Source organism: Chinchilla lanigera, unplaced genomic scaffold (genome assembly GCF_000276665.1).
Source record: "Chinchilla lanigera isolate Chin_1 unplaced genomic scaffold, ChiLan1.0 scaffold00185, whole genome shotgun sequence".
In the NCBI taxonomy this organism is placed as follows: Eukaryota; Metazoa; Chordata; class Mammalia; order Rodentia; family Chinchillidae; genus Chinchilla; species Chinchilla lanigera.
In genome coordinates, this window is record NW_004955586.1 from 410,154 (window position 1) to 432,935 (window position 22,782).

At 38.1% G+C, this 22,782-nt stretch overlaps 1 protein-coding gene across 8 annotated transcripts in view; it reads left to right on the forward strand.

Moving 5' to 3' along the window:
• Positions 1–22,782, forward strand: part of Adgrg2 (adhesion G protein-coupled receptor G2) — a 117,705-nt gene that overhangs the window by 50,581 nt on the left and 44,342 nt on the right. For 3 of the 8 annotated variants that reach the window (XM_005414435.2, XM_013509893.1, XM_013509887.1), the window contains 6 exons: positions 13,339–13,374; positions 15,591–15,638; positions 15,732–15,755; positions 17,555–17,593; positions 19,541–19,582; positions 21,902–21,955. In XM_005414435.2, coding sequence (XP_005414492.1) covers positions 13,339–13,374; positions 15,591–15,638; positions 15,732–15,755; positions 17,555–17,593; positions 19,541–19,582; positions 21,902–21,955 — 243 coding nt within the window. The remainder of the gene's footprint in view (positions 1–13,338; positions 13,375–15,590; positions 15,639–15,731; positions 15,756–17,554; positions 17,594–19,540; positions 19,583–21,901; positions 21,956–22,782) is intronic. The other 5 variants (XM_013509888.1, XM_013509890.1, XM_013509889.1 and 2 more) reach the window with 5 other exon arrangements.

Genomic DNA, 22,782 nt, shown 5'->3' on the forward strand with positions numbered 1-22,782 from the left:
TTAATATCTTGATTTCAAAATTGATAAAAGCTTCAGAGTGGCTCCTGCTGACTGGTAGATCTCCAAGTTGCTAGTGTTGTCTTTGGCTGGCCATTCTTTAAAAATCCTCCATGTCTCTTTGTAGGATCTGGAAGCTACAGCTTGTGGTACTAAACATTACCAGCAGGAACAGCAGCAATAAAACATTTCTGTAGGTTTCCATAGTTTATAGTTCACTTTGGCATACATTATCTCACTGTGTTCCTTTGAGGTAGATAGAAAAATTTGTACTATCTTCACTTTGCTGATGGGAAGACTGAAGCTTAGAGCAATGAAGTAACTTTGTAGGTTACCCCAAAAGAAACAGTACCCAGAACTGTCTCCTCTACAGCAGCCTGTACAAAGTGCTTATTTTGGGCTTGGACAGTTTGAATCACTTTCAAGTTCACACAGCTGGAGAGTGGAGGTGGTGGGATTCTAGAACTTGTGTTCTTAACCACTTCCCCAGTGTTTAGTCAGTGAAGCAGTTGAAAAATGGTTTTTAACGTGACTTTGCCATGATTCATTCATTCTGGGATGGATTTGTACCCCTAAAGCACTGGGTAAAGATTAAGAGAAGCCTGAGGAATGAGAGCAACAGTTCCACTGATTTAAACTACTGGGGATTAAGTTGATGTTCCAGGAATACATGCTGTTGAAATGTAGTTTGAGAGTGGGTGCATCCTCACTTCAAGAACTAGCAAGAAGCATATAGATTTTGGCAAAAGATTTTATATTTATCAGATCACAATGCTATAAAAAAATCAAGACAAACTTCACATGCTTTTGCAATGATGTCTGTGGCAAATATGTTGGCCTTTAACATTGGTGTCCTGTTTTATTTATCCTCTTTCCTCTCCTTTTTTTTTTCTAAAAGAATGCAGAGCATAAAGTAAATGTTATTCGCATACCACCACGGTATTTATTACAGTATTTTTTTTAATTTAAAGAAGAGACAAATGAAAATACAAAATGGGAACTAATCTGACTTTAACAAATAAGATAAAATTGCCTAAAATGATCTGATTAATTAAATGAACAACAGCTGAATGCATAGGTGTGTCATTCTTCACCTATAGACATTTTTGCCTTGCTCCTAATATAAAATATCTTTTGCTACTATACATATTTGCATTCCCAGTAAAGTCTAACAAATTCTAGGATTTGGTGCCAAGCAAGAGGATATGAGTGTGAATTACTGAGGAACTTTCAAAGTGGAATTTAAAAATTTCCCAGTGAGTCGTGTAAAATCACTAGAATGTGGAGTCTGAGGCCAGGGACTTGGTTTTATTCCCTGCTGTAACCCTAGTGTCTGGTACACAGCAGGCCTTCAGAAACTGAAATCCATGAATAAACTTTCAGAAATCACTTCATTTCTGAACTGTGTTTCCTCACTTGTAGATGTAGATGGTTGGACTATTTTCATATTTGGTCTCTTTCCTATGTATGTCCTATTTTGAACTCTCTTCAGGTGAGCTTCAAGCCCTATCTTTTGAGCAATTTATTTGAGTAAAGATTTTATCCCATTTTTTGTGTGTGTTGAACAAAAACACATACAACTATATCCACTGGTTGTGATCTGCAGTAGAAAACCAGTATTGGTATAATTCCAAACAAAGTGAACATCACACTTTAATTTTCTTGTGTAGCCTATTATGGATAAATGGATAGTTTTTTATTTTTTTTATTTATAATTTTTTTTTTTTTGGTTTTTCTCCGGTACCGGGAACTGAACTCACGACCTTGCGCTTGCCAGGCAGGCGCTTTTGCCGCTGAGCTAAATCCCCAGCCCCCATGGATAGTTTTTTAAATGATGAAAATATGGTCTAAGTGACTACCTTTGCAAAATTTACAGTGTTCTTCTACATCACCTTTATATCTGCTTCACTTTGGAAATGGATTTCTAGGAGCTTCAATTTCCTGATGGGTAATATGAAGGGATGGAATCCCTGATCTTTCTAGGAGGTACCTTCCTATGATCCTAAACTATGGAAACTTGAATTAGACAAGTATATTGTTTATTTTCACTATTCAAGCATTAATCATAGGTAAGGATGTTTTATAGTTAAGATGGAAATCACATGCGTGCAAATTATGGAAAGAAACCATCTTCATGATATTTTTAAATGCCCTCTAAAAATGATTGATACCCTATCATTTACATGAAAGGGGAAAAATCTAGTTTATTATATAAGGGTAAACTTTATCCGAGGACATTGTTATATTGTCTGAATGAATAATAATGACAACTTATTCTTGGTACTGTGATAAAATGCTTTATAAATATAATTTCATTCAAAAGAATCAACCCCATTTTACAAATAATTAAATGCAAGCAGAGAAATGTTAGAATCTTACCCAAGGCAGAGCCAGGATCTGAATGCAAATCATTTTCCCGGGAGAGCTCAGTCTCTTAATCATTTTTAAGTCTTTGTTGGTGAACATATTCATTCATCCACTGGAGATAAATGAAAATAGGCACTTTATCCATATGGAGAAGATTTAAATGAGAAATTCCAGATCAGACATTCAAAGCTCGTGTCAGGCCAGAGACATTATAAGGAAAAGCCATTTGAACAAGAGCCATTGACATACAAAGGCCTAGGAGCCTGCTAAGCATCTTCTACCTAGAAGTACCACAGCAAAGGTTAAGGGTTAATGTGGCTTCAAAACAGAGGCAACCCAAAAATGCAACTTTTCCAAAAAGTAGGATTTCCATGCAGCAGGAATATCCATAATTTCAACCTCTCTTAGTGGTTTTTGCCAGTACATAGTTGTTTACAGAACTAGCTGTCACATGGGAGTCCCTTTCTCGAGGGTCCTGGAAGAACTATGATCTGGATGTTTGTTGGGAGCAAAGCTGAGAGGATGAGTCACAAAGAAAGGGGGGATTCATATTCAACCTCAAAGTGGCAAAGACTCCTCTGGTTCACACTGACTTTGACTTTTGACCTTGTCAGTGTCATGACAAAGATCAAGAGAGAAAACGGTGCCTGGGGAGAGTGATTTTAGCATTAGTCTTGTCCCATCATTAGTTTAATGGGCTTTAATTACTTAATGGCACTCTTATTAAATCTGATGTGGTAGATAGTGGCTGGCACGGCACTAAAACTTTTTTCTTCTTTAGCACACAGGCTAGACTACATTGCCCAGCCTCAAATTGTGTTGAACTTTGACTATGTAACTGAGTTCTGGCTGATGGATACGGGCAGAAGTGATGTGTGCCACTTCCTGGCCTAACCTTTAATAATGTCCCACCTGATTCTGCTCACTCTCTTTCCCGGCTTGCCTGGTGGATGTTGCTGTGCAGTGATATCTGGGAATCTTCATGCTGAAAAAGAAAGTGTCTCTATCAGTCTAGGTCCCTGAATGATACCCCTCTTTCTGCTTTCCCTGCCCCTAGTCCAGAATTCTAGGTTGTCGATTGGACTTTATACATGGGAAACAAACTTCTATTTTTTAAAGCCCCTGAGATTTCAGGGTTTATTTATTGCAGCAACTTTCATTACCTTAACTGATACATCTGACTCTACCCTTTTGGCTAGAGTTATTGGTACATCTCATTCTGTCATTGGAACGTGTGATGGGATGAAGTAGGTACCCTCTCTTTCTTGAGATCATGTGAGAATCCCAGTTTATATACTCTGAGAAAACGGTAGTTCATTATGGTCACACTGTTTCTTGTCCAAACTGGAGTCACTTGAGAGCAGGAAGCTCCATCCCACTCCCTTTGTGCCCAGCAAGGTCACCAGGACCTTCACAGTGTGGTATAAGGTCAATATTTAAAGGCTCTGGACTTTCTGGGGTTAAGTCTTACCTCTGACATTAACAAGGTATTTAATAATTATGCTTGAGTTTCCTTATTTGTAAAGTGGCAGGACCTAGCTTAGGCAATACCAGTCAGTGCATATAAAACAGATGCCCAAAACACATCTGACACATTGTAAGAATTCAACAAATTCCAGTCATTATCACTACAAACCAGCATTGTCTAATAGAATGTTTTGGCGATAATGGAAATATTCTACATCTATGCTGCCCAATACAGTGGACACCAAACACATGTGACTATTGAGCACTTGAAACATGACTAGGGTATGGAATTTTTAATTGTATACAACTTTAATTTAAATTTTAAATAGCTACATGTGGCTAATGGCTGCAATTTTGGAAGGCACAACTATAGACTATTTAATCCAATTGCTTCAGAGTTTGTCTTTCAAACTGTAGGTTACAGTTCACTCACAGAACAACTAAGTCTGCCTCCCTCTCTCCTTCTCTCCTCCCTGTTCCCCACTCTCTTTCCATCCCCCTAAGGGATTTGTTACAGGGATTTGGCTTCATAAACTGCGAGAGCAGCTTCAGCAGTCTTTATAAGACTCTTATCTTCACGTCTAATGTTGGAATTTGACATTGGTAGACCAGATAGTCCGGAAGGCAGGATGACTGTAAGGTGGAAGACAGCAAGAACAACCTGGAAGCCACAAGCATAAGTTGACCTTGGTGGTATGGATGTCCTGAAAAAGTTGAGGCCCTCATCACAAAATTAAGTATATACTTGGCTCAGATGTTGGTGCAGCTGTATTTGGATCTAGGGGGAGGTGGAGCAACTGTAGGCTTTACAGCTCCCTCCTCCTAGTGAGGTGACGCAGCTGCGAGTTGCCAGTGTTCAGGAGCCACACAACGGCTGCTGCTCCACATCTGCCCAGGTCTCCCATAAGAAGCTCTCCTGTGTCCCACATTCACCAGAAACCTACAGGAAAGGGAATTCTGGGAAACATAATTAGCCTAGCCAACCTCGTATAGTATGCAGCCAGCACACATACTAGAAAGCTAATAAGCTAAGGATTTAGTATCTGTTAATTCTAACTCAAATATTCTAAATCAAATATGTTAACTCTAAATCAAATATGATCTTTCAAGGCTCTACATAATTATTTGAGTTCTACCAGAGATATTCTGGAGGTCTTTCCAGCTAGCTGACATTGTGTTTGGTATGAGGTTGAATATTTTAAAAAATTTCCTTTATATTTGTATGGTTTAGAATTTTTCCACATAAACCTATAGTAGGGCTATAATTGAAAAAATTAATATTATATTTTAAAAACCAGAGCTTGATCCTTAGGGAAATTGCACATCCCACTTGAGTGCTACCTAATGACATCATGATCAGCTGCACCTTCCAGTTTCTTCCTTCAAACTTCACCTGGTCTTGACTTCGTATGAGATTGTATAAAGCACAAGTTATAGTCATCAGATATCTGGAAGTCCTCTGCCTCTCTCCTCCCATGTTTTCAAAGTGATCTCCTGAGCATTTTTAAAATTAGAAGCATTAATATAAAGAGAAAAACAGAAGTGGAAGTTTTGAACACAGAAGAAAAAAATCATTTGCAGATAAGTCACTGGAAAAAAGAGAAATAGAATATCATTGCATTAGTTACTAAATGACATGAATAGTACTTACTTTAACAGTAATACCTACAAAGTATGTTGTGCTATAATTAGCTGCTTCCCTATGTCCAGATGGAATCACTGAAGTGCATAGGTTGTCAAAGGCCCTGCCTGTAAAATGGGGATAACTTACTTCATATGGTTGTCATAAGGACCAAATATTTATTAATTAAAAATAGACTTCCTTTTGGGGCTACTGTTCTCAGAAAAAAATTGTGTGAGAATGCATCCACAAATTTGCATTTGATTTATGAACACTCCAAAAGACATCTCGTAGGCCCTTGCGGGAGAGACAATCCATAAACCCATGAGATTGCCCATATCCATCCTGGAAAGCAAGGAACTGAGAAGATGGGAGTGGATAGTATGTGAGAGTGGAAAAAGAAAAGAGTCAAGGCCTGCGAATCAAGAATACATTTCATCTTCTTCCCATTTTGGCCAATACCTACGTAGAATTGCTGACTGTTTGCTCTTTGGGAAGTTCCATCAGCTAAGAGCTGAAGTTTTCTTTAGTGATGTCATTATTAATCTTTTAATAAATATGTTATGTAAGAGTACTTATTGAGCAGTGTGATGTGAGATGGACATAGCTCAAGTAAACATGTTTCAGACGTGCCAAATTAGAAATGTTTTCATTCATTTTTTTGGTTATGTAGTAAAGCCTGAACATGCAATTAGTTACTGGAAGAGTGTCTGTGGTCCCAAACCCCGAAGAACCAGTATAATAATAACAACAAAAAAGTTGTTTTGTTTGAGGTTCCCATATAAGAGTGCCTAGGCGTGGTGGCTTGTTTTTAATCATCTCTCTATGGAATAGTAATTCAGTCCAGAGGAGGACTGCCACTGGAGTACAAGTTTCATTTGGGCCTAAAATGTTCATGCAAGGGGACCTGATTTATTCTTTTTATATGCACTCCAAGAAAATAAAACTTTTATTTTTCCCATCCAAATTGGGGACAAATATGTTGAAAGTAGAGGCTCCTTAGCATTACCACTGCCACAGCTATAAAACAACTGTGTCCCATTTGAAGCACATTTGAAATCTTAACATCTACCACAGTGTCAAATAGTGGAGAGAAAAAATGAAAAACTTAGAATTGCCCAAACACGTCCTTGCATGACTTGATGCAGGTAGTTTATTTGAAAGGTGTTACTTAGTTACTTTTCTTGTGGTTGAGACAAAATGCTCGACATCCAAAGTTAAAGGAGGAAAGGTTTATTTAGCTCAGTTTATAGAGGTTTCAGCCCAGAGTCAGCTGGCTCCAAGGCAGGGCATTGGTATGGTAGAGGGGCATTGCAGAGGAGAAACACAGTGCATGGCAGGCAGAAGGCAGCAAACTGCAAGCAAAGCAACAGCCCTCCTTTGTCCCTTATCTTCTAACCAGGCTACCTGCCCTTAGGGCGGATACCACTCACACCCAGGGTGGGGCATCCTTAGTCCTAGCATCGCACAATGAATCAATCCCAGCATCACATCCTTAATTCCAGCTTCATACACTCTAGATCCAGCCACCTCCAAAAGCCCCACCTGTGACTGCATGAGGCTGTGGGGGGACATCTAGATATAAACCACAACAGAGGGTGATCGGAAGAAATCATGATCAAGGGAGCAGGGAGAGGACATTAAGAAAAAAGGAAGAGTCAATAATGGATACATCATTGAGATCACTGCTCTAGGCAGTGTGGGGGGGGTCACAATTGCTGAATTTTTGTTGTTTTTGATATGGATTTGAATGCACATTTTAGTTCACGTCTGTAAGATCTGTTAAGTAATCTCTCTGCTGTGATTGGCAGTCATAACCACTCCTCCTCACTTCAGATTCTGAATAATAGTGATCAAAGAAGTGTTCTCAAGTCTTCATGGACTCTGCCTAGGTAATTTTACCTTGTTATTCTCAGATCAGTTCCTCGTTCTTCCCCTACTCTGTTTTGTACCGAAGAGACCTAGACCTTTGCGATATTGTCTGTGTCCCCTTGCCCCCTGGCTTGCAGCTAAGTTTAGTTAAGGGTGGCAGTGGCAGGAGATTGGAGCACAGGAAGAAAGAAGTTGGGGTATTTCCCTCCCTATCTGATTGACTGGCCTCTCTAATAGTAGCAGTGTCTCCTCCATGCTTCCAATCTCATTGCAATTCCAATGCAATTCTCAGATGCAATTCCAATTTTGGATTTCCCATCCTCCAGAACTGTAAGCCAAGTAAACTTTTATTGTTTATAATTTCCCCAACCTATAGCATTCAGTTATAAGTGGAAGGCTTTTTTAGTTCCTGTTGTGTGGCTCTGTTCCCTGGGATCTGGTACCTTCACCTCTCTCCTTCCTCCAGCCCTAGAAAAGGCAGCAGCTTTCTGCTGTTGCTCACCTCTAAATTGCTCCAGCCCTTTACCTTTGCATTACTTCTCTGTGACACATTCCTATTCTTGAACTACCTGTCATGGGTTCCAGACTTGATCCCCAGCTAACAGAGATTTATTCTCCCTCCTTCCCTCCCTCCCTCCCTCCCTCCCTTCCTTCCTTCCTCTTTTCTTCTTCAGTATAGGTGATTGAACCTAGGACCTTTGCATTGTGTTACATCCCAAGCTTTTAAAAACATTTTTATTCTGAGAAAGGGTTTCACTAATTCCCTAAATTGCCTATGCTGAGCTTGAAGTTGTAATCCTCCTGCCTCAGGCTCCCAGAGTGCTGGGATTACAGGTGTGCTCTACCATGCCTGGGTCTTTTTTGTTTTCTTTTTAAATTTTTCTTGTGGTGCTGGGGATCAAATCCAGGACCTTGCACATGGTAGGCAAGTGCTTTACCATGACAGAGATTTCTTAATGATTTCATCAGTCAGTCCCCAAATCAGCTACCAGATGGAAGACACTGGACTGGATACCTGGGGGATAATAAAGCATTAAGCTTCTTAGCATCCAGTTAGGAAAACAAGACCTACAGTGTGCTCTGGTTTGAATGTTCCTTCCAAACGCTTATTTTAAAACTTAATTCATTGTGATGGTATTGGGAGGTGGGACCTTTGAAAGGTGATTAAATCATGGGGGCTCCTAACTCATGGATGGATTAATGCCATTCTTGAAGGAGTGAGGTAGTTATTGCTCTCTTTGTCTTGTGAGCTCATTTGTCCTCATGCCATGTTATGACGCAGTAAGAAGACCCTCACCAGACATGCCTTCTTAATTTTGGATTTCCCATCCTCCAGAACTGTAAGCCAAGTAAATTTTTATTGTTTATAATTTCCCCAACCTATAACATTCAGTTATAACAGCAGAAAACTAGGACATGGTGGAAATGTTAAGTAACGTATCCAGGTGCCAAGTGAATAGTGTAGTCAGTGAATTCTTAGATATGAAGAGGAGAGAACCATCTCTATCAGCTTCTGTTGCCAGAGCACTATTTAGAGGGCCAGAGAGATGACATAAATGAGTCATCTTCTAAAACTTGCAATTTTATAAGACCGAGTAAAGACTTGTAGGTCAAAAGGGACTTTGCAGATGCAATTCAAGTTAAGGACCATGAGATGGAGAGATTACAATGGATTATCTCAGTAATTCCAGTCAAATCATGCGAATTTTTGAAAGGGAAAGAGGAAGTAAGTCAGAGTGACAGCATATGAAAAGGCACCCCCAGCCCTCTCCCATTGTTGCTGGCTTTGAAGATAGAGGAGTGAGACATGCGCCAAGAAGCATAGGTGGCTTCTCAGCTGTGAGAATGGCTTTCAATTTACAGCCAGCAAGAAAAATGCAGACCTCGTTCCCATGACTGAAAGGAACTAAATGCTGCCAAAAACTCAAGTAAGCAGGAAGCAGATTCTCCCTTGGCACCCCCAGAAAGGAATGTAGCCTGTCATCAATTTGATTTTAGTCTGGTGAGATTGGTAATGGGCCTCTGTTCTACAGAACACTTAAAAAAACAAATTTGTGTTTTAAGCCACTAAGCTTATGGTGATTTGTTACAACAACAACAGGAGACTAGTACCCTGAAATTTTCTACTGGAATTACTTGGCTGGTGTTACCAGCAATACTATTAAATGTAGGAGTGGATCAAGTATAGAAATGATGTGGAATGTTGAGACTGAGTTCTTCGATATATTGAGTTAGAGAGGAAATGACAGTGAGGCATTCACATGGCAGTGCTGGGACCACACTTGGCCACGTGGGATTGGAGTTTGGTAGAGGATAGCAATAACTTGAAAAAAAGTGCTGGGGAGGTGATGTAGGGCAAGAACCTTCATCAAGGTGGCAGTTTCTTGAGTTTCTAGTTGTTCTAGCTCTGTTTGGCTTCCACTAAAAGCTTATGCTCTCTAAACTCTTGCTCATCATAATTGGAATGTATGGAATTTGTTTTTTTTAAAAAATCATGAGAGTGATACTGAGTAAATTTTCTAAGCAGATCACAGTACTTATATTTATTGCCTTAAGTCCAGACTTCCATAAGTGAATAATGTTTAAAATTTGCTCTTTGTGGGTTTCCAAAGGAGAATCTGAAAATTTTAAATGTCTTTCTTTGTTTATGAATCCTTTTAACTATGGGAATGTTTTGTCTCCTAAGTGTGGCGTGGAGCCCAAGTATATGACTCGTTGTAAATGGCGACCACCCCTTCATTGTAATAAACGAGAAGTGAGTTGGGAGAGAGCCCAAGAGAAACAGTGATACTCAGCAAAGTGTAAGGTGCTGATATCTTTATGTTGGACCCAGGAGGAGTGACATGGAGCATTATAAGAGACAGAAAAAGTGAATCATTGAGCAATTGGGCCCCCACAAGAGGGCAACAATGCCTAAAGAAGAAAGTAGACATTATAATTTTAAAATCTCTAGCCTTAATTTATTAGATTTCCTCCCTTCATCAAAGTAGATCATTGTCTTTATATTGTGAGTTTTTATATAAGAGGAAACCATGCTATATTTAAGCTTGAGTGTCTCATTTATTTCACTTAACATTATGATCTCAAGGTGCATCCGTTGTCCTACAAATGACTTGAGTTTATCTTTCTTTATGGCAGAGTAGAGCTCTATTGTATATAAACACCACATTTTCTTTATCCATTTATCTGTTGCTGAATATAGGCTGCTTCCAAGATTTGTCTATTTTGAATTGTGGTGCTACAAATATGGAAATAGATAATAGGAAGTAGGGATATAGATCTTACTCAAATGGGAAGAGGATCAAGAAATGGAGGGAGGAGGGAAGGAAAGGAGGGGAAAGGAATTAAGATGTATGTAGATGTACCAGTTCCCCATAAGGAATGTAAACATTGTATACTACAAACATACACTAATTTAAACATAGAACCCAGGTGTGATGGCACACACTTGTAGTCCTAGCATTTGGGAGGCTGAGACGAGAAGATCACTGCAAATTTGAGGCCAGCCTGAGCTTCATAGTAGTTCAAGGCCAGCCTGAACTACACAGAGAAACCATTTCAAAAACCCAAAATAAATAAATAAATTTTCAAAGTAGATCATTATCTGTTCTATTGGGAAATCCTAGAAACATGGAAGTTCCACAAAGCGGCCAGCTCTGCCTGTGACCAAAACCCACAAAACCTAGATTTTGATCAAGTTTTAGCTCTTGGTTGTGAGTCTGTAGCTATCAAACCTGTCTATCCAGCCTTGGCAGCCCAGTTTTGTCTGTCCTCAGGAAACTTTCTTCTCTTCTGACTTTCTTCTTATCCTTGAGTTACCCATTGCCTCTAATATCTAAAAGGAAAACTCAAATCAGCCCCTTTCCCTGGATCAAAACATTTGGCAGTAGAGAAGGTCGGAACAATTGGTGCCCATTGTCAGCCACTGGGCAAATTTGTAAAGGAAGCACAGCCCTTGCTGTCTTTCAGCAACACCCTGGGTTCCTGTTCTCTGATACTCTGCTCTCTCCCAGTGCCTTCATACTGCTTCCTGCTTTTGCTGTGCTCCTGCCCTACAACTTACCTTCACTGACAAGTGTCATTCTCAGGGTAACCTGTACTGAATATTGATTTTTCCCCAGTGCTTTTCCACATTGCCCAGTATGGTAGAGCTTTGCTAGATGATAAGAAGAATTCAGCCAATTCAAATTAACTCATGCTAATATGTGAATGGTGGCTCCCTAGTGCTCCCAAGAGTATTTGTTAAATTAACCCTTTAAAAGTTAACTGAACATACTTTTTGATTAGTGAAATATTACAGTAGCATGAGGGCTATATTGAAGAACTAAGACTAAGGAAGAGGTAATTCCAAGTAGGTTAGAGCCCCAAGGCACCTAGCCACTCTGCCTACCTTTGACTTGTTGGCTGCAGGGAAACCAGGGACTTGAGGGTTCATTCAGTCCTACTTTCCAGCAGAACTGTGGTTTTAATTATCCCATGAAGTAATCAGTACCCTGCCATCATTTCAGAAAAATAAGTCCCTAAAGGCCAGTAGGTATGTTTCATCAGACAGTTTTAGTTTCCAAACATACTTATTCTCTCCTGCAAATTGTATGCGAAAATAACATGAGAAAATAACTATTCTTTTCTAATTAAAAACATTTTTAAAAAATTATAACACCCTGCGCCAGGCATGGTGGTGCACACCTGTAATCTCAGCACTTGGGAGGCTGAGGCAAGAGGATTGCTGCAAGTTCGATGTCAGCCTGAACTACACAGTGAGTTCAAGGCCAGCCTGAACTGCATATTTAGACCCTGTCTCAAAAACAAAAGCAAAAAATGTATAACAACCTATGTGGTGACAGTTTGGGGAAGTAAAACTCTTGGGCACAGCAAAGGATAGTATAATTGGTTCACGTTTTCTTTAGTGCACTTTGATGATCATAATTCACAGCATTTTTGAAATAAATAGCCATATGTATACAAAATCTAGCACTGTTTGTAATTATGAAAAATTGTCCATACCAAAATGTCTATAAAAAGGAAATTTGTTATATAAATGACATATCCAATCAATGAAATGCTATAAAACCATCACAATTTGTGGAAAATTGTTTAATAATATAGAACAATTTTCAGAACATATAAACACAAGAAAAGTCAAGTTATAACTAGTTTTTTGTGGCATCACCCTCCATATATATAAATATAAACACACGTATGCATATACCTATATATGCATATAGGTATATGCATAGCAAGGAAAGAATATATGTTAAAATATTAATGTCATTTATCTCCAGGTGATGAAACTTTAGGTGGTTTTTATTTTCTTTTTGTTTACCTGTTATTTTTGAAATTTCTCCAGTAAGTGTGTATTATTTTTCATAGAGAAAAAAATAGAATTACTTTTCTTTTTAGGACCTAAGCATGTTTCCAAAATAAGTAACTCAGCAGCTCTTGCAGTTTATAAATCCAGTGACGTCTGTTGTAGTTGAATTCATCAAGGTGTGAATAATAGGCACAAAACCTGTGCTAAAAAGAAGTGCAGTTAGCAGAAGTGTCGTTTATGCAGGCATATACATTTCTTTCTATACATTTTAATGAGTATTATCCAACAACTGAAGATCTTAGTCATTACTTTTAAATTGAAATGCACCAAATCATTATATAATACAATACAGGAAATGGCATCCACAGGTAAAAATTGAGAGAATTGCTTCACCAGAGATGTCTTGTAGAGAATTAACGAGCACTGCATCAGGGTGTTCAAAATAATAGTGAGTTAGGGGCTGGGGATTTAGCTCAGCGGCAAAAAGCGCCTGCCTGGCAAGTGCAAGGTCGTGAGTTCGGTTCCCGGTACCGGAGAAAAAAAAATTAAAATTAAAAAATAAAAAATAATAGTGAGTTAACATACTGCCCTCTTTCGGTAGCTGTTTACAACTCAATTTACATTCATTGCCATTACAGATGTTCTGCTCTCACAAAGTTGTGCATAAACTGAACTAATTTTAAATCACCTTTTTCCTCAACAGAAAATGCTGATAATTCCAGTTTGCCGTCACCATCTGGTAAGACTATTATTTTATGACTGGGAATTTTAGGAAAATTACTATTCTAAAAGATTTCCCACCAATATGGCATATGGTCTGATATAGCAAAATTGTTTTCCTCCAAGTAGTTTAATTAAATTATGTCATTAAACCTACATCTGGAAAATCAATAGCAAACACAGACAAGAAGACAGGCATATCGATCCTTCTATATTGCCAAACAGAGCTGGGAAGTAAATAGCTGGGGAATAAATTGTGGGTTTTCATTATGGTAGCTGCAGAAGTTCTTCAGTTCACGTTTCCAAAAAAGTATCTAGAAATTAAACATGCCACCTGTTCTTACATTTGCAGGATGAGGTATTCTCTTAAACATACTCCCTCAGTGCCCTCACTGAAAGAATATTTTTCAAAATGCTTCTAAGAGCTAGGCACTTACTAGAGTGAAAAAGCAAATAAATTAAAGAGAAACCCATGGCTTCTGTGACTCCTACTTCTGTGTTCTTTCTGGTATACCATATATGTTAGAACGATAAGGAGTGGGACAAGTCCCACTCTATCCTTGTGTGAAAGTGACCTTCTACTGTTATTCACTCATCTAGTTCCATCAAATTAATAAGAGAGGCAGTTCCTTCTTGTGTGCATACTATGTGCCTGGAAGTCTTCAGACATCATCTCACCCCTTTCAACCTTGGAACATAGAAGTCATTATATTCATGTTATAGATGAGAAAACTGAGGCTCAGAGGGAAAACTTGCTTATATTCACACATTCTCTGGAGCACTAGACTACTGGAGTTTGAATTTGACCAAAATCCTCACACTTTCATTGCTACCTCTGATTTGGGCAAATTCCCTAACCTTTCTGTGCCAGAGTTTCCTCCTTTGTAAAATGGAGAGAATAGCAATACCTGCCTCTTAGGATATTTAGAAAGATCAAATGAGCTAACATACGTGCCTGGCACAGAGTCAACCTTGATAAATAGTATCATTAATAGGAGTTACTAAGTTAGGGAACAAAGATTTGACCCTTGGACTGCAAGCCGCCAAAGCCTTAACTCTTTTGACCACGCCAGTGTGCCCTCTAGATGCTGAGCTTCCAGAGTATCAAAAGCTTTTCCAGTAAAGTAGCATTCAGCAAACTTAAACACGGTGTTATCTGCAAAATCTTGTTTTCGTGGAATGAGGAATGGGATTTTAGGGGCACACACTGGTTCTTGTCCCAAGATGCCCTGGGGAGGAGCTGCACAAAGAAAGTAAGAGCCAGTCTAGCATCAAGGATTGAAAGCAGCTGTACCTACAGACCTGTTCTTTGCATGCCATCACCATTTATCAACGTTCAGAAGAATTAATAGTCATTAATTAAAACTCACCTTTAGACAATGATTTTGTTCTGCCCCAAGAACAAAGGAGTCCTTCACACTTGAGTTGTGCTGTGCAGGAACTGTCATATTCTTTAAGAAATATCCTTAGTGTTAAAAAAAAATACGTGTAGTGAATGATGAAATCTGGAAGCAATAATGTGGGACCGACACACAGGGTGGGTTTCAGCCAAGGTATGAGCGGCCCAAAGCAGACAGGTCAGCCAAGCGCCTTGACACACCCAAATTTGGTCCACACAGGCTGCAAATCAGGCTCCCTACTGCAAAACTTAATTTTAGTTGTAAAATGTTTGTGGTTATTTTTTCCCCTATGTTTAGGTAGAGGTCAAGTCATTGAATCTTTTTAATATTGAAACATGTGAGATGTATATCATAAATTAACGTCTTAGTGTAAGTGGAGTCATTCCACAGGAAATTTATAACTCGATTGATTGTCTTAATAGCAGCCATATTTTCAAACAGCTTACCAGGAAATTGTGTTAGGTAGTACAGTATTGAGTAGTAGCAATTTTTTTTTTGTAATCCTAAACTCACAGTGGAAAGAGTTGGCAGGCATCATTATTGTAGAATGGAGCCAATATGTCAATATATTTCATGATTATAGCTCAACAAGTTATTTAAAATGTTTTCTAGAACTTTCTTGGCTGAAATTTTTAAAAGTAGTGTTTCTTTCATTTTGATGTAGTTCCTAAACTTATTTCCATGATTTTTCATAGGTAGTAGCAGGCTTTGTGATCATGGGTCTCATAGCATGTTTTCTACTTTTTTATAATTATCTCTCAAAAGATCTGACTCTTTGAAACATAATAAATAATTATTTCAAGGTATTTATTTAAATTTTCTCTCTCTTTTGCAGCTGAATCATCACTTGTCAGTTTTTTCCCTTCCTCCAATGGTACTCCAGGCAAGATTTTGAAAAGATTTAAAAACTATATTTAGCCCAGTTTGTTAAGTTTTAATTATACCTTTGTATTGTTTTTCTCCTTGGGACAAAAAGAGGTTGAAACTACAAGCTTCAACGGTAAGAATTTTTCTGAAGCAAGTTAAAAACGGATAACCTTTAATGTGAATAGAAGTATAATGAATGTTCTTGAAGATTTCCGCCTCTAAATTATTTCTTAATACACTGAATAATTTCAAATACCCCCCCAAAAAAACCCTATCAATCCTCAAGTATGACCTAAACTTTCTGGTTAAATGATAAAATTCTCACAACACTCTTCTATGCTCCAACTGTTCCAGAAGACAAAAAAAAATATTGATCACATTTTGAGTTCCATTTCACTTATTTTCCAATACAGTGCCAGCAAGTTTTACATGACAGATTGTTTAAATGTGAAAAGCACATCCAGTGACTTCAGTATGATTCAACATAGATTCGGAGGCACGGGATGTTCAAAGACAGCCTTTTAATAGATGATTTTATCAATATTTAAATAGTATGAAAAGAAAAAAATGGCCTCGTGGTGCTAGAGAAAGGACAAGGGACTCTGCTGTATTTGAGGGAGATAAGCAGGGTAGGGCAGCCCATCGTTTCCTTCTCTCTGATCAAAACTGGTTTAAATTCAGATTCAGCCCAGTGGGAAGGCCAAAGGTTAAATTTTTATGCGTACCTACTTTTTACAGTGACAAGAATATGTTCAGTTTAGCTTTGGCAGCAGTTTTTGGATCTGTGTGTGTGTGTGTGTGTGTGTGTGTGTGTGTTCTGTCCATCTGTGTGAATAAGTGTGACAATGTAATACATGCCTGATTTTCCTAAAATGTGTCCAAAATAATAAATTGTAGAATGCTTTAAATTTTAAGAGATACTAATAGAATAGTATCAACAGAACAAACTAAGTTTGTTTTAAAAGTATCAATAGTTGGGTTAGACAAGAGTTTCCTTTGTCTCTTTGCTCACTTTCCTGTACCTTCAGCTATTGATATATTACTCCTTTGACTTTGACATTGAACTATGATTCTGTTGTCATCACACTCCAAAACTTCCAAGCTTTTATAGCTATAGCACTCCATTTTAAATAACATGTATTGCTATTTTGATTATCATAGTGAAGCACTGGCTCATAAAAATGGAAAATAGTATCAATAGAACAAACTAATAGAACAAACTAAGTTTGTTTTAAAAGAGCTAGTTGAATGCAGTGTTTAAGATGTCCAATTTTACTGGGCATGGTAGCACATACCTGTAATCCCAGAATTCTGAAAGGCTGAGGCAGGAGGATTGCAGATTGGAGCCCCGGCCAATCTGAGCAACTTAGTGAGACTCTGGCTCAAAAACAAACAAACAAAACAAGAAATGAACTGGGGAGGTAGCACCACATGAAGGGTTCAATCCCCATTACCCCTTCCCTGCCCACACACAAAAAAACAAAATTTCAAGTTGCTTTATAAGAGTGTACACTGGTAAAAATGTATTAAACATCTCCAAGGCTGTTGAAATTGGTGTTAGTGTGGGAAATTCCATGTCCCTCAGGGATTTTCATTATCACAGAGGAAAAAAAGGTGAAAAACTATTGAGCAACATATGGTTTTATTTACATCTGTGATTATAAGAGTGTTGCTATGTGTTAGATATACAAACTGAATTTAGGAAACACATTCTGAAAGAATGAACTTTTGCGAGGCACTTGTCTCTGGGCATGGGAAAACGGACAAGGCGATGGGGACTGGGAACAGCTGCATTTAGCAGTACCAGTTGGCTTGTGCAATACTCCAAATTTTCCCAGATTTGGGGAAAAGTGAAACGTTTAAGGAACCTGGGGAAACTCATATTTGTTCACCATGCCAGTAGTTATGTTAATTTTTATTATTATATTTCAGATGCCACTTCCACTGTATTGTCTACTTTAAACAAAACAGGTAATACCAAGTTACTTGCAAAGGTCATAGCTTGACTTCTATGGCTTCTTGAGTTTCTCACTTGTATGGTCTGTTGGGTTAGACAAGAGTTTCCTTTGTCTCTTTGCTCACTTTCCTGCACCTTCAGCTATTGATGTATTACTCTTTTGACTTTGACATTGAACTATGATTCTGTTGTCATCACACTCCCAAACTTCCAAGCTTTTATAGCTATAGCACTCCATTTTAAATAACATGTATTGCTATTTTGATTATCATAGTGAAACACTGGCTCATAAAAATGGAAGATATAGAAAAGACAAAGAAAAAATAGAAATCATCGTTAATGTTTCTTTTCTAAGACTACTACTATTAATAATTTGGCATATATTTATTCAGTATCTTATGTATTTGTATACATATACCCTATGTATATAGCCTATGCAAAATAGAGTTTACACAGATTTTTTTTATCATGCTCCTTGCCTTCATATTAAGTTGCAAGCATTTGCCAGTGTCTGTTTCTTTAATGGCTTGATAATAGTCCACTGTGTGCCATATGTTGAACATTAAAGTGGTTTCTATTTTTTTAATAGAAGTTGTTGCAATGAGCATCCCAGTGCCAACATCTTTGGGTTCATCCCTGATTTATGTAGGATACATTCCAAAGACTGGACATAAAGGGTCAGCAGTATGACTATTTTAAGGCCCTTGATACCTACTTCCCAATTACCTTCTATAAAGATTGTGCCCAGCAACATCCCTGCCAGCAGTGGATGAGAATGTCACCGTGTCTTTGCTGAGACTACATTATGTATTATTCAATCTTGCTCCCAATTCCTTAGATTTTGTTTTCCATTCTTAATTATTCATGAGGTTGAGTATTTTCCCCCCAAACCACTGTAGTAACTAAAATCACAAATTCATTTCATAATTGTGTTTTGTTTGCTCTGGAAAAGGAAATATAGGGGAATACAATATAAGATATTTAAAGGATTGTCAATGATGATGGAAAATGCTGTCTGCCTCTGTAGTTACCACCAGCCGTTCCTTGTGGGCCACACATTGAAATGAACTCACCAGTAACACACACACACACACACACACACACACACACAAGGTTCTGAAACTGTCAGTATTAACATCGTTAAGTGTGTCTCCAAGCTCTGAAGTTGATCTTTTCTTCAGATTTTGCCCATTTGCCTTAAGAGACAGAGCTCCTGGCAAAGCTGCCCTGAATACAGCCTCCTGTGGTTGGCTGTCCTTACAGTAACTATTTCTGAGCCTGGTTCACCATTACCTCAGGAATAAACTGTGGGCTCTGTCTCCAAATCATGTTGGAAAGGTATTTCTAATGTTTGCTTCTTCAAAGCAGGTAAATATTTGCTTATGAGTCCCTAACTTTCAACAGTCCTGGTTCTGCTGTGGGCTTGTTGTTTGACTATAGTTGGATGGTCTTACCTTTCCGAGAATAGTTTTATCTCAGTACAGTGAGGACAGTATTTTATTAACTCCCAAAGAAAATAGCAGGGTGCTTAATTGTAGACTACAACAGCAATATTTTAGATCCCGTATATACTGAGTCACATTACTTTTTACTCTGAGTTACCTGCTCTTTATGACCTATCACCTGAAGGTCCTGATAGTGACTTCATTTTAAATATCTGAAGTGTAAGTTCGAATTCGTTCATCTAGCAGCATACCTGGAAACAAGCATAATCACACAGCACTGAGGTGTGTGATGGTATGACTCAACTGAGTACACCCAGACCCACCCCACAGCAATGCTGCGTGTTCTGTGTATGAGTCCCATCTGCTCTGCTGCGGAGATCACCAATAGTGTCTTTAAAATGTCAACAGTGTGATTTTCTTAGCACTTCACTTTTTAAAAATGATGCTCATGGCAAATTGTTTTTTTTAAAAAACAAGCAACAATTCTGCTCTAATATCTAAATTGCTTCTTTGCAGAAAAAACTAAAATCACTATAGTAAAAACCTTCAGTGCATCAGGTATGACTTATTATCAATATCAAGACTTTCTTTTTTTATAACTAAAGTAAGATTAAGCAAATGGCTTGTGTTTATGATTTCTTCCTCTTTTTTTCCTACCCTTTAAAAATAAAATCTGTTCTTAATGAATAGATGTGGATGCACTGGGTACCTGAAGTTGTATTAGGTGTTTGGGGCTAGATAATAATGATCAGGCACAGTGCTCAACCTCAAGAATCTTCTAGTCTAAGGAGGAGATCAGGTAACTAACATGAGCATGCATGCAGATAAAGGCAATGACTCCACAAATCTTTCCTTCCTGTTCTTTTCTTTCTGTTGGGGATGGAAAGGGCCAGGGGCCCTCATGCTAAGCACGTGTTCTACTGCTGGGCTACCTCCCCAGACCTACAAGTATTTCTAACATGGGTAAGAAGCATAGGAAGTAGAGGGACTAGTAGTAATGCATTTATCAACAGCATGAAATTAGTGAAAGTTACAGATGAACGTCGAACTCTTTTTAAAGTACTGTATACTTCTTATACAGTACTTTAAGTACCTGCTTCAAGATTACACAGACATGCTCAACAAAGGCTTCTCATTAATTTTAAGCAGGGGTTGACAAACTATTGCCAGTGAGCCAGATCGGACTCACTTCCTGATTTGTAAATGAACTTTTTTGGAAACACTGTCATTTCCCATTTGTTTACATGTTTCCTATGGCTGCCTTTCTGCTGCATAGAATGGTAGAATCAAGTAGCTGCAACAGAGACCATATGACCCGTTTCCAGCAAAGTTTCTCACTTGGGATTTAAGGAATGGCTTGTGGCCATGCCTCGGGGGAGATGACAGATAATAGCCCTACAAATAGGAGAGAAAATTTTCAGTATAAATGAGCAGCAGAAAGATAGATATCACTGGAAATGGAAGTGCAGGTAAATTTGAAAGAAAGATGAGATGTTGTAGAATGAAAAACTCAGTGAGCAATGGGCAAGTGGTTTAAAGGACATTGAAAATATTGCTACCTACCATCTATATATTCTGTATTTGCCTAGTGTGTATATTACAATGAGTTATATCCATAAGCAAGCATATTTAGAATGAACTCTTTCACTTTTGGTGTGGGTAACACTGCTGTGGAACAGTATAGAAATTTACGTGTCAGGTAACTTGGCAACTAAATTCAATTTGTTCACAGAATCAAAACTCTTAGCTGAAGCACGATGCCTATACACCAGTAAATCATTCTGGAAGACCCCATACACACGCACTAAGTCAAATTATAACTTTAACTTTTAATGTAAACTAGTTTTCTCATAGGAACAAAACTAAGGACTTATAATATGCAATAGATATAAACTAGCAGTTGGGCGTTGCACATATAATTTTGGCAAAACAAGACCTAGCGAGGACACCAAAAGATTCCTTGGTATAACAACCCCCCCACCACCACCACCGGCAGTTTGCTTCGTACATTGTCAGCATTTGCTTCCCCCATTTACTATGGATTTCTTACCCTTCACCAAAAGGATCCAAGGAAGGAAAGAATGATCTCTAGAGAAATAAACTTTAAACACTTTTCAAATTAAAGAAGAAATGTTTTCTCCCCTTTCACCAGAGGAGAAATTATTTTTCAGATTAATCTGTATGAAGTGGCTGTTTCAGTATGTCTCATTTCATCTCCTACTCACCTCTGCCTCCTTTGTATTTCTGTGTGGTCTGACATCCTGGCCATTGCTAAAACTTGTTATTTACTGCCTGGGATTGCCCACTAGACTGTAAGCTCCTTGAGGGCAGGATCTGTATCTGGAACCTCTCCAAACCTGTAGAATATAGTAGGTGCTCAGCAAATGTGTTTTGCATTTTGTAGATATTTTTTTCTCATGAAACAATATCATGTCATTAATGTTACTTAATACATGTATTTGCATAAAGAGCTAAGATCAACACAAGAGTGTTCCAGACTCTCCTACCCAGGAAAGGAAGGAGGATCTATAATTGAGGGCTCTTTATTTAAAGTCTATACTTGACTTGTTTCCATGATACTCTGTTTCTGTCAGACAGGAGAGGTGTTCATCGGGAATGGGACAGAAAAATTTTGGAACTGGAATACTAAAGAATAGTAGAGTCAAGCCCCATAGCTTACCAACTAAATGAAAACTCTCGTTCTTTTTGTTATTGTAAAATTCATCCAGCTGATTGTATTCAGCTTCTTAGTATTTTTGGTTCATATTTGATGGCTTTCTTTGTGAATTTTCTTCACAGTGTAATATATAAGTACAGGTGTGATACACTTACCATCTGAGTTGTTTATTTATTAACTGATTGATTGATTGATTGCAGGAGTCAAATCCCAGAAAAATATCTGCAATTTGTCATCTATCTGCAATGACTCAGGTCAGTTCTTATGTACATTATCCATTACCAGATAAATTTGTTTCATAGAGAAAAATGATTTGTTTCTTTCTTGCTATGTGTATGTGTGCCTCTCCGACACATCTGCTTTCATACCACCTGGCTGCTAGTAGTGCTGAATAAAACAGCAAAGTTTTTATCTGACTGAAATTATCTTCCCATTTGCTAGTGAGATGATAGATTAACTTCTTTAATATGAGGCCTGAAGCTCTACAGCAAATAGTTTTCACTATAGCTTTAAATCCATAGCTAATACCCTTACAGTTCATTTGTGAACATAACTAACACTGAAATTGTTATTAATAATTGGGTCTCTTTTTTTTTGGTACCAGGAATCGAATTCAGGACCTTGCACTTGCCAGGCAGGCACTTCTGGCACCACAGCTCCCATGATGTCCAGCCACTGAGCTATATTCCCAGGCCTTAAGTCACTTTTTATATGTAAATTCCTCAAGCTTTTCCTGAAACCTTAAGGATTATAGCTTACAAACAAGATGCTGTCCTTTGTTAAGAACAAAACAAACCAGACTGCTAAAATATTGAAACCACATGTATACTCAGTTCAATTAAATGCTTAATTCCAGTAGTGTTTACGGTGTGTTTTACCATCTCTAAGACTATCCACTATTTTTAAAAATTGAGGTGAAAAATCACTTGAGAACATACTATTTTTGAAATAGCAATATTTTCCTCTTATGCCGTGGGCTACAGAAAGGAAACAACGACTTCTCTCACATTGATTAATGAAAATAAATATGAAAAATAAAAATATGATGTGATAGGAGGTCATGGAAACAGAGAACTGGATA